At 37.8% G+C, this 13,446-nt stretch overlaps 1 protein-coding gene across 1 annotated transcript in view; it reads right to left on the reverse strand.

Annotated features, from left to right (window-relative positions):
* The window catches only part of GPC6 (glypican 6), a 795,485-nt gene that overhangs the window by 537,967 nt on the left and 244,072 nt on the right, over positions 1-13,446 (reverse strand). The window contains exon 2 of the mRNA XM_074930934.1: positions 11,086-11,244. Within this exon, the coding sequence (XP_074787035.1) occupies positions 11,086-11,244 (159 nt within the window). The remainder of the gene's footprint in view (positions 1-11,085; positions 11,245-13,446) is intronic.

The raw sequence follows: 13,446 nt of genomic DNA on the forward strand, positions 1-13,446 counted from the left end.
GGGTTTGGGCAGAGCCCAAAAACAATCTTGAGATGTCTGAGACTCTGAGATCCACTCCTCATAGACTAGTGGCCAGTACTGAAACTTCATTAGGCACCAGACAAAGTGAGACAGATTGCCTCTGCAAGTTATTTCATGAGATCTTAAATTAATATGTAATTTACTTGCAGGAGTACCAGGAAAGTTACAGAGATACATACAACAGAAGATACCAAAGAAACACTACTTTCCTGGGAGCTTGTAAAGCTGAACAAAGTGTTAACATCAGAAACTTCTAAAAATTAAAAATGCAGTGCTGATGCTTTTAACAAATTCATAGAATTTCACTGTGCCATAAAATATACCATTGCAAAAAAAGGTTATAATAATTTGTTTCCTCATTTTTAAATGCAAATGTTGTATTTCTTCAGTTGAAAAGAACCTTTAGCATTCATTTGATATCCTTTAAAATACTTGAATTTACTGAAATTCAGAACTAAATCTGCATAGCAATTTGTTGACATGAAATACATATTTCAACTTTAAATCTTGTGTGATGACTGAAACAAAGTGTTTTCTTCAAACAACTGCTTCCAGATTTTGAAAATTAAACACCCAGTCATTATTTGCTTAGTCTTAATAGTTGCTCTTAGAAAATAATATATTTCCTAGTCTGTATTCCTTGACATGGAAGCTTGTCATATTTTCCCCCTCTAGAGATTTTACATGCTCCAAAAACTAGTTCACATCAAGCAGAGATCACCTCATCTTCCATCGGTTACTCCATGGTGTTCCCAAACTTAGATTCAACTTTATACTATGTACCAATTGATGCCTGCCTTAAGCTGCACACCCCTATGAAAATGATTCAATGTAAGAAGAAGGAAAAAGCAGAAATAAACAACAGAGTTTATTTCCTCAGCCCAAATTTAGTACCTGCATAGTCAAGTTGCTCTTAGCAGAGTACAAGTTAAATCACATACATTGTACCCACACACTGAAGTTAGTAGTCAAAAATTACCTCCTGTTGCCTTTTTTTGGCCCTAATGCTGCTGAGATTTCATTGACTGAAAATGTCCTACATTCACCTCCTTCCTGCTTCACATATGTCTAAGGTTTTCACTGACTGTAGCTCTTCAAGAGCAAGGACAGACTTTTAGCTGTGTGTTGATGAATTTTCTAACTCAGAAATAACAAATGGCTTCTAGATGCTCTTATGACAACACAAAAAAGTATCAATTCACAGTAAATAATTTCACCTAAGAATGTTAAATTAATAACCTGCCATATAGTAAAGAAGATATATTTCAGGCCTTTAAGGTTTGTTGTCCATTTCATAAAATTCTTGGTAGAGCTTCAAAGCACACTTCAGGTATAAATGGTGTCCCACCATCTGTCTCTCTACTAATATGAAGACTATCTTCCACAAAAGTTGCATCAAGTTATCCATCTAAGATTTCTCCTGTAAGCTATATACTGTCCTTTACATGATTATAGTCATGATAGCTCATGACACAGTATTTTTGTTCCTACTTTTCTCTCTCGCTCTCCCTCATTTTCCAGCTAATCTCCTGCTTTATGCATTGCCCTTACAATATCACTACTGTTAATGATAGGCAACTGACCTGCACATTGCTGAAACATTCAGCTGACTTTTCAGTGATATATCATTCTGATTGCATAAAGCACACAGGCTACAAGAAAATGAAAGAGTTTATTTCTGATAAAGCTTGTAAATTAATCTATACATACTCTAGAGTAAACTGAGCATGTAATGCATATATAATAAACACGTTAAGCAAAACCATTTCAGTATAACTTGGAAAAGATTGTGAAGTTGAAAATAAAAATCCCAATTTATGAAAATATCCCAAGAAGTGAGCAAGTGGGAACTGTATCGGTAATACTGAGAAAAAGAATCCCTAAAAAGCATTATGGAGAATCAGTGAAATTTAGCGTTCCAATATATTTAGGAAAATTGGAACATTTTAGTAATATGTGCCTCTGTCTTTTGAGTCATGCATTTTTTTAAGTCCCAAGATTTCAGAAACAACACATGAATGACCATGCACAGTACCAACAAGCAAGTATGAGTAATCTAGTAGGGTTTACATCTTGGTGAACTGCTTTTATTTTGTCTGTAGCAGTTTGTCCAGCAGCAACTCCACTAGTTATGGAGGTGTCACTACTAATGACAGTTGCGTGGCAAGCATGGTGTTACACTAACCAGCCTGCCCGTACACCATTTGTCAGCCCTCACCAGCATCAAGTGGGGTTTCCCACACAGAGACCGATTGCTACTCCTTTCTACCAGCACCTACACAGACAAGCTGCTAGACTGTGCTACGGGAGTGTAGCAGCATATGCTTATTTTTACGTCTCAGCTATCGGTATAGAATGGGAGCTAATGCATATCAAGCAGGGAAGACTTCAGAAACAATATCCTTGTGCCACATCTTTCCTATCTTCTTCTTGAAGATTTGGTAGCTCTGATTTATAGATGCAATTTTCATAGTTACTACTAAGTATAGTACAAGTGGACCTTAATATGTCTGTTTTAAAACTCTCTCTGAAAGTATTCTTATGGCACATAGGCATATAGTTTCCTTCTGTTCATAAAGGACCTATCTTACTGCTAAAAGTGACATTCCTATAACACTCCTCCCAGAAAAAGAGCCATTTTAATATTTTTCTGGTAAACCACAGTGCAGAGGTAAAAGGAAAAAAGGAAACTTTAATTTAAAATAGACTTTAAAAAGCCTTTTAGATAAGCAGAAATACAGGGACAGACATTCACCATATCTTTTTTCAAATATTACAGGATCTTCTTCATGATCTACTATTTTAAGTTTGCTTTTAATTTCCCAGTTGTTTGGACACACAGGCAAAATAATTAAGGGTAGAAGGGCAGCAAAATAATAACGACTGTGTAGTATAGTCAAGAGATTAATCTAAAAAAATAGATCCTAAATCTATCTAATTTAATAGATAGATCTAATTAGATCCCTAATCTAAAAAATGCAATCCTTCATTTAATGATGGTTGAGGACAACAAATGAAAAATGATAAGGCTACAGTTCCTATTATCCAGGGTGCTGATTCTATGTATGAATACCCTTGTTTTGTAGCATCATTTTTATATACAGTCCCTATTTTTGACTCTTACAGCATGGTTTTGTCCTTGCTGTGTCAGGTGAGCACCTACTATCAAGGTAACAATCAAGTATGGCTAACAGAGCCTCTAATGGCTGATTGTCAGAAGATTGATGTCTTTCATCAGTGTGATGGACTTGAGGCTGAGTCCTTTACTAATCCTATAGTTGTCCATATGCATATGAAGCCTCTTTAATCGCAGGATTTTTAGTATTAGTAATACTATCAGTAATTTTACTTATGGGTTAGTATTTTTAAGGCTTGGACACTAAGCTCAGAAAACAATTTCCATCATAAAATATTAAAAACATACAATGTTCAGAGCTTCACCGAAGATTAAACGTCATTTGAATTCAACAGGACAGCAGTCTCTTTCAACCAGCATAAGATAATAACTAACCACCATACTGCTTACTTGACTCAATATTTTTAATGTCTTTCTCCCCACAAAATACTGCACAAAAGGAGGATTACTTTTGTAAAAGAGGCAAATAAAGCACAAAGAAAGCCGCAGAAGTGTTTTAGATGTTTCACTTTTATTCCATTCCTTGGGGTGGAATTTATCTGAACAAATGTGTAAGTACGTCCACAGTACAGGCATCTATCTCTGAACTAAATGCCCTCTCTAATCAATACAGAGAAATAAGCACTTCAGGGAGAGATTTTTCTAGGCCTGTTTGAGGTGTAAACTTTAGACCAGCATGACTTGCACCCATCATTCCCTATTGACTACAAAGGGAACCTCCAGGAATACCCTACACTGTAGACATCTAATATTCAGCATGGAAAATTCTGCTTTCTGTTTCACAGGAAAAACACTGGATCTCTGCCTTCTCAAAGTCTGTTTGAATTTGAGTATATCTGGATGGACAACAGGCTTTCTAATGAGATCCATTTGAGAGTGGGTTATATTCGTCTGTTCCAGCACAAGGTAGCAGCTTGTCCTTTGCTTTGCAGCTTCATAAACCTGATGCAGCTGGTTAGAAGGTCACAGGCTCCACTGACCAGCTGCATTTAGCAAAGGAAGCTGCAGAAGAGTGGAGAGTACAAGCCATCCAAAGGCATGAAGTGCATTTCCAGCAGCAGGGAGCATGCAGAAGACATCAGCTCCCACAGCTCTGCCTTTCAGTACAAGACTTGACCAGATTAGAGGAATTTGCACCCATAGCTGGAAATTGTTCTTACTACTGGGCCAATCCTTCCTTTCCAAGTCTTGTAGGCTTGACACCTGTCCTCTTTTGGTTAATTTTAAAAAAATAATTTATTTTGATCTAATATGATTCACAAATTTTGACACAATATGTGAAACTGTTAAACAGTAATAGCGCAAATCTTACAGGATTAGACCCTAAAATCATTTATAGGTAATAGAGGTTCCTCTTAAGCTATCATCAACTTTGATGATGGGATTTGGATCAGGTGTAGAATGTTTTATTTTCAAATTAGTGTTTCCTGACAAATATAAGGTAGGGGATCTTTTATCAAGAATCTCTGTAAAGTTTAAAAACTTGTGCCAGATGTCGAACAAAAGCTTGCAAGAAGTTACATACTACAAGCCAGCAGATGTTACCTTTTTTTTAAGGCTTCTAACTGCTCTAAGGCCTGTATTTTGGCAAGTGCGCAAGTTATGTAGTGTTTTAAAACAGTAGATGAATTACATGGAAACTGTGGCCCTGCTAGCACCATTACAGCTGAACAGTTGTGGTGCTTTAAAAATCCACCTGTCCTGCAATGGATTTTGCATTTGGTGGGAAACACATTGCAAACCAACACTGAAATCTTGTAACACAAACAAAGAAAAGAAAACAAAACAACACCACCTTGACCAGAACTAAAACCCAAAATATCTAGTATCCCAGCTTTAGGATGGTGGAGCCTACGTTCTGTCACAGACATGGCAGCACTAAAATAATACAAGTAGTTGCATAAAGTACAGAGATTATACTGTATCTATTTGATTTTCCAACACTCCTCAAAAGCCTCCTTCCTCCCAAACAGGTCTATGGAAAAGGCAGACGTTTCTGATTCCATGCTTCCAAAAAACAAAGAAACAAAACAAAACTCTGCTTGTGAAAACCATGCCCTTTCACACTCAAAGTAAGCAAAGCGTGAAAAAAATATCCTGCTGAAAGGCTGTCCTTCGCCCATGGGCCATGACAGCACCAGTGTGCAAGTGGGCTCCTGTGCTGTTGTGCTCCCCCCTCCTCTGTAGAAGGTCCACAGAGGACAGTGCAGGTCCAGGCAGGAGCTGGGCTGAAGCTGGGCTGGCAGGCTGGGAAGAAAGGGTGGAAGGAAGGGGGAGCTGAGGGCAGAAGACATGCAGTGGCCATGCAGCTGAACCACGGTGTAGTTCAACTTCTAGCATCTCTCTTATTTTACTTTTCATGCTCTTTTTGCCAGGTTTAATGAGATAGCTGTTCCTGGCCACAAGAGTTCTCATTGAAGAGCTCTTTGTTGGAAAGCAGCTTCACAAAACATATTTTTGTCAGCTCTAATATCAAGAAAAGATTCAAGCCCACTATTTTTCTTCAAGTTTTTTCACAAAATGTGCCAGAAAAGAAAAAGGAATACAGGACGTCTGGGATGCTAGCTATTCTTGCAGATACTGTTTTGGGGGATTATCTTTGAGAATTTATTTTCTGCTCTGTAATTTACACTGCTACTGCTGGTAATGACTGTAAGAAATATAAGCAGCACTAATGGGTATGGATCACTGTTCTCCTAGACTGTAAGAAAAAGGAGCATGGGGAATGACGACCCTGTAAGATAGATCAATGCAGTTGCAGATTGGTTCTTACGCTATTCAGGTTATTTTCCTTAAATGGCATCATGCCTCACACATTCTGCTGAAGGCTATCCATATCCATTCAAGTTCATGACAGCTATTCTTAGACATTCTTTCGTTTTTAACACTATTACCAAGACTAGTACTGTACCTTTTTAATGAGAATGAGGATACTGTCTCTTTTAACAGGTTCTGATGTATTTGGCTTAAATTAAAATTTTTTGCTATTATTTTCCTATAGTTATTCAAAGGATTAGTGAGAAAATGTCACTGAACATCTACTTGTCTCCTCATTAACATTCATGATAAAACCTTCCAGTAGGGCTGGTTGCAGCTTGCTGATGGAGCAATACTTAAAAGAAATTGGCTTGTCTGTGAAACAGCTGCTCAGCAATGCCACTATGCAAGGGAATCAGTAATAATAAAATGGTACTATTACAGCTAAACTGGGAGTATAATATATTTTAAGCTGCTTTGAGGTATGCAGTGGGGGTCCAAGAATTGGAGCATGATTGCTTGTCTATTGCTAGGAGAGGAAACAGCTGATTGTTACATGTCTGCTTATTTGAATTAGTCCCACCAAAAGCCTTGAGGCAAAAGAAGAATCTGTCTCTGCTGGAACTCTTCACTTCCTGCTTATTTCCTGTCAGCTGGAAGGATTTTTGTTCCTTTTCCTAGTTTTCGGAAGGGTTTGTGAGTCCCATTGCTGAAACACTTACTTCATTCTTTGCTAAGAACATTGAACACCTACTTTTTCAAAGGAATTTTTCTCATTTCAAGGCTTGCTTTCTTAGGCAAGATGCTCAGGAGAAGATTCCCTGGGTCCTCATGCACCTCCTTGGTGATATTCCAGATATTTTTTTTTTTTTAAAATGACCATCCAGTATGGCAATGCAATGGCGGATATGTGGGCAACACAGATGTAAACATCTGCACATAAGGCTCAGCCAAGAAACAATTGGCAGCTGGTATTATGTTGTGTAGTGACATACTAATTCACACTGATTGTCTAGAATATGGAAACGAAATAAGAAATACAGTAGTGAGATCTTTGGCTCTGAGACATCTTTGAATGTCATGTCCTATGAGGAATAAAACACTTAGGAAAAAATGAACCAGGAAGAATAGAGCAGTTAAAAGTCCCAACATAGTGACAGCCCCTTAGTAATGTGGAGGGCAGATGAATAAGAAATTAGTATGATTGTACAGAGCTTTAGGATGCAATAACTGATTTATAGTTAAAAGAAAAATATAATTTCTTCTGATCATAGCTGGTTCCAAAGCCCTTAATAGTTTAAAAGGTCTCTGTTACGAATTTCATATTTAGCTTCTCCTGCTTATAGTTATTACAAAAATTAGTTCTTGTAGAAATTTGGAAAGTATTGCACTTCAGGTAAAATGAAATATAAAATTCACATAGTAATGATGTAGGAACATTGCTAGCAGGCTGAGGGAGGTGAACCTTCCTCTCAGCTCAGCTCTGGTAAGGCCACATTTGAAGTGCTGGGTCCACAACTGGGCTCCCCAGTACAAGAGAGATATGGACATATAGGCGCAAGTCCAGCAAAGGGCAGCAAGATTATGAAGGGACTGGACCGTATGAGCAGAGGCTGAGAAATCCAGCACTGTTCAGCCTGGAGAAGAGAAGGCTCTGGTGGGATCTGATCCATGTGTATAAATGTCTGGTGGGATGAGTAAAGGAGATGGAGCCATGATCTCCACAATAGAGCCCAGTGACAGGACAAGAAGCAATGGGCACATATTAGAAAAATTGAAAATTCCATTTAAACACAAGAAAACAGTTTTTTACCACGAGGATGGTCAAACACTGTCAAAAGTTGCCCAAAGAGGATGTGGAGTCTCCATCCTTGGAGATCTTCAAAACCCAGCTGCACATGATCCTGGGCAACCTGTGGTAGCTGACCTTGCTTTGAGCTGGGGGGCTTGACTAGGCCATGTCCAGAGCAGCCTTCACATCTCAGTCATGTTACGATTCTGTGATTTTATGTAAGAATGTGTGTTTGACCAGAAGCTAAAGAGACAATGTTTAAATTATAGCAGACTGAGTTTCCTTGTAGATAAAATCATGAATAGGAATCTAGGGCAAAATCCTGAAATGGAAAATTGACCTCAAATTACCTCCCAAAATGGAAATCATAAAATCATTCCATCTATGCTGAAGTGTATGGATGTGGGACAGAAAGCAAATAAGATAAAGGCAAGGCATATGAAGGTCAGATCATAATTCAACAAAGTGTTCACACACTTATGTTGTAAAGATTAACATTACTCTAAGGTGTGCCTGGTACAGCGGAAAAAATCTTCAAAAATCTACAAGACCTTCCATGTTCCTTTCAAGAGTTTGTAAAATATATATATAAAAGTCTGCATGAACACAGAGGCTGGCAGCAACAGTAGTTTATTGTAACTCCTCATGGGAGCAATGGTAATATACTCTATCTCAACATTACTTAAATGTTCATACATTCTGTTATTGCTTAGATATGCTGCTCTCAATAAACACAGGTGCTGCACATAACTTCCATAAAATCATCACAATTGGCTGTATTCATTTTGTTCTCTGTGGTATACTAGCACCAAATAGCCGAGTCATGTACCACAATACCCTTGTACAAGCAAAGTAACAAGGTAAAACAACAGAAAAGATGGCCTTGAAGAATTAAAAAATTGATGTTTTTCCTGGTTTTGGCTGGGATGGAGTTAATTTTCTTGAGCTGGGAGAGAGCACAGCTGGGGAGCCCAACCAGTATTTCGGCCAGGAAAGAGTTAGCTTTCTTTGAGCTGGGAGGGGGCCCAGCCAGAGTGCTGGGCCCAGACGGGCCATTGAAGTATTCCATATTATGTGACAACATGCTCAGTATATAAAGGAGGTGGGTTCTCTCTTGCTTCCGGTAGGCATGGTGGGATCTTCATTCTGTCAGGATCACTGTCAGGAGCGGGCTGGGTATCAGTTGCCAGGTGGTGTGCAATCACATTGTGCGTTACCCTTTTGGACTTCCTATTGTTACCATTTTGTTACTGTCACTAAACTATTTTTTTTAATTTCAACCTACAAGTTTTTCCTCCTTGTCCCTCCCCTATTTTCCCAGGTGTAGGAGATGGTGAGCAACTGGCTGCATGGTGTTGGGCTGCCAGCTGAGTTAAAACCATGACAACGTTATCTAACAATCCAATATTTGCTATACACCAAAAGGCATAATCCTATTTTAAACTGCAACAAATCTAGCTGGTTTTATAGTGAAAGACAGTCTATTAGGTGAATATATTTCTTCTTTATTGCATTTGCCCTTCTAGAAAAACTAAGCAGTTTTTCCATAGAAGTGAACTTTTGAACAGTTCTAGAACAGCATTAAAATACTGAACATATACACAAAGTTCAAATGATCTTTGATAAGGCTTCACATTGCAAATTCCCTTTAAAACATCAATGAAGCCAGAGAGGAACCACTTAGTCTTTTAATCCAACTTTCTGCAGAGCAGATCCTTAAGAATCACAGAATGCAATATTTACAACAGGTCAGTAATTTTCAGCTATATACCTTACTGTCAGTGTAAGATACAGAATTTCATGTTACTGAAAAAGCCATAATGTGCTGAAGTTCACTGAAATATAAACAGACCTGAAGTTGTAAAAAAATTAGTAAGGTAAACTGTGGTAAATAAGCCCAGTGTTTCCAGTAAACTACACTGCTCACTGAACACTGGTGATCATCTTGGTTTCCTTCTAGAAAAAGAGAAAAGCCCTGTACATGCCATAGATGGTTTGAAATGTCTGTTATTAAAAAGGGAAGCCATCACAATGTAGAGCATTGAACAGTCATCCACACTGCAGTCCTTCCAAGGACTAAGGATGCTTTCTAAATTGTATTAGCACCTGATCTGCTGCTTGGGACTTTTCTCCAGCTCATCCTCATGTTATAAATTCTCCATTCCCTCCTTTTATAATTAATTTTCCCTTCTGTATCATATTGAGAGAATCAAAATTAGAAAAAAAAATCTTTAATTGGATAAAGAGAATGATATAGAATTACTCTAAGGAGTCAGAGACATCTGCATTTCTGAATGCAACCTCAGAGTTACGAAGTAAGCTTCCAAATTCAGGGATAACCTTTCCATCATTCTCCTGCATCTGTGCATATGCCCTGTTATCTGGGGTCAACCAGCTTTACTGCACCTGTTTGCAGACTTTACCTACAGGCAAAGATGCAGCTCTGCAGTTCTCTCTGCAATGCCAATTTACACCTCTCAGTGCCAGACCCCTTCCACCTGACATACAATCAGAAATGCTCAGGGGGACACTTTCAACACAAATGCAGATTTCACATTTAGATAAAGCCATGACTAAATATTCTAAAGTGCTTCTACACTTTGCAAATCTGTGGTTTATGAGAAAAGCTCAATACAGTGTGATTTGTAAATATGGACACAACCATAAAAACTACTTAATGTTCATTGTTAAAGACAAGCATTTAGCAAATTGTGACACTGAACCCTTGATCTTACAAAGATCTTACAAAGGCTGAGGACCAAAAGAGATTGGAGTACTGATTAGAAACAAATAAAACCCCCAAACTGTCCTTGTCAATTCTTTCTAGGTATAAAAGATGTGTTCAATACTGCTTAAGTGGTTTCATGACAATCCCTCTCAAATGCAACTGAGGCCTTAGTGCTTGGAAGCCAGAAGCCCTCTAAGAGACTCAGTACTTCACAAGAAAATCATGCAGGAAAAAACTACAGCCTTAAGACCACAAAAAGTTAGACTACAAAAAAAAAATGCTTTACAGTAACAAAAGTCACGGGAGAACCACAGTTCATCCTGCAACAGTGAACGTAATTGCAAACCTAAACTTTGCATTTGAAACTACGAGACAAAAATTATAAACCTCTCTATGCATATCTAATCTCTTTTTTCAACATTAGCCAAGCTTGCAAGGTGCTTAACAGTCTGATTCTTGATGTCAGTGTATTTAAAGACAATAATCACAAGCCTGATAAGCATGCCAGCTGTAATTTCACTCTTATCTTAGTCAAACTGACAACTGCAAACATGATATGTAATTGTAAAGAAAATAACATTGGAATTTATTATGGATAACTGACTTTTAAATCCCATAACCTTGAAAATAAGAAAATTATACCCAGCCTACCGTCAAACTTCTTGTGTCGGGATACAAAAGTGGTGCGTACAAAGTGACTTGTCTCCTCCACTAAGTTTTCAAACTCCAGTTTGCTCTGTTGGCTTAACTTGTCCTCCATTTCTGACGTGCAACATGTATATTCCTGAGGGCAGATTCTCAAATGTTCTCCTGGAATCAGAAAAAAAAAGAAAAAAGGAATTAGAACTGAATACAGATAGAAATGTGTCAGAACAAAATATACATGATGCCTCTTCAGTTGAAGAAGATGGTCTACCCAAAGAGCTCTTTAAGACTGACTCCTTGATTGGGAACACTTTGAATCTGCATCAACAGCTTTGCCATAGCTGGGCATTCCTCACACAGGAAGGGAGACACAGTTTGCAGACTTGTTTTGACACGTCAAAAGGTAGAACTGTCTCAGAATCCTTCTGCATAAACAGACATATACTTAAAAATTCAAAGACAATTGTTTTCTTTTTGTTTGTATTCAAAATGCCTGGAGAAACACCTAGTGAGACGCCATGTTACAAGTCATCAGAGCTGTCTTGCTGTCAAAACCTGAATCACAGAAATTATGTATTTCTATAGCTAGGTCCCACTTGCCCAAACGCACCAAAACATTCTCCCCTTCTACCCTTCCTTCCCTTCTGCTTGAGTAAGTGTCTTTTAATGACTGTGTTTCAGTGCCACATGTTTTCTTGGGCAGCATTTCTTGTCAGACCAAGCAAGTGCTCTGCTGAATAGGAGAAAGCAATGAAGAGTTTAATTAATGCTTATGTTGTATGGAAATGCAATGTAAAAGGTAATGAAAGCCTCTTATTTAATTCAATAGATTTATCTCTTGAAGCACTGTGCCAGTTCTTCTGACAATATTGCTTTCTTCGGTACAATTTGCAAGTGGGAACCAATTCTTTAGCTCATGAAATTAAAATGGTCTGTTATTACTTGAAATGTGAATTTCCAATTGACACTGTACTATGGGTGTCAGAAACATTTAGCTCAGTTTGTACAAAGGCAGCAAATTCTACCATACCCTCTCGAGAAATAAAAAGAATGATCTGCCTCTATGATTAAAGTTACTTGTAAGGCAACGAAAACATTTAGCTTTCTGTACACTGAATCCTGATTAAAAATCCCTCTGCAAATCTCTGAAAGGTGCAAATAAAATGATATACAAAGCCCAAGGGTTAAATAAATATTGGGGACCTGATTCTCATTTATACTGAGGCTCCCTTCTATCACTGTTGAGCTGTAAAGAAGATTTAAATGCAATTTATACCTACTTTAAGGCTACTTTTCACCATTCTTATTATATAGTGAGGAGAATCAGGCCCTAAGGTTTATGCTTCCCAGGGGTATAATACTTTTAGCTGCTGCATCATTTTGAAAACAGCATCAAAAAGAGGTTTGCACATGTTTAGAATAAACATTGTCTTGAGTTCGCCCTTACCTTATTCCAATTTTTGTTTCAGTTTTTGAATGAAGTCTTTTAATTTGAATTTTCTCATCCCTGACCTAACACCCCCACCTTATTTTGTTTTTTCTTCAAGAGTTCATAATATATGAACTAGAATGCCATGAGATTTCTTTTAGCCGTCTCAAGTCTTTTTAACAGCTCACAGCTATACATCTTCATGAAGGATCATTTCACTATTATCAGTTACTTTTCAGCAGTACTATGTACAAGTCCCAGTCATGTCCAAAAGCACCATGACATAAAACACCGTATAAAGCTGGAAAAATAGGTACCCATGACCGTCACAATGTTGTAAGGATTGTTTCCCATGTCTACTACACCCTCCCAACACAATAAATTAATTTGTCTCCACTCTCAAAATCACACATGTAAGCAAAAACCAACACATACAGAGACTGGTGAGCCAGCTGCTGTCAAACATAAATGACAGTGGCAAATTAATGGTTGCCTTACCCTCTACATCACTGTCACATTAAACTGAAACTTTTCAACAGGTAACGTGACTGTGGAGTACAATAATAAGACACAATAAGAATTATTTTAGTAACAGTAATGTTCCAAGTTTTTATTAGATGTCAGAAAGACAAGGAAAGCTGAAATATTGTGTTGTTAGAAGCAGTGACATGTGTTTGATTAAATGAAAAAAACCCCAAACATCTATAGCGTCTGTACCCCCCTTCCTTGATAAACTCAAGGGTCTTTACTCATTGAAAAGCACTGGGTAGACATACTACCCCAGTTTCAGCCACAGTGGTAGTTTATGCTTTCAGTAATGCTATGTCCTCTAGTGCTGTTGCAGTCAAGAATTTTTATAAAATTCAGTTTTCTTTCCTTTGTTCATTTCAAATTTTTTTTTCTCTTCTGTGTGTCTCTGTTTTTCATAATTGCCAGAC

Source organism: Athene noctua, chromosome 1 (genome assembly GCF_965140245.1).
Source record: "Athene noctua chromosome 1, bAthNoc1.hap1.1, whole genome shotgun sequence".
NCBI classification, from domain to species: Eukaryota; Metazoa; Chordata; class Aves; order Strigiformes; family Strigidae; genus Athene; species Athene noctua.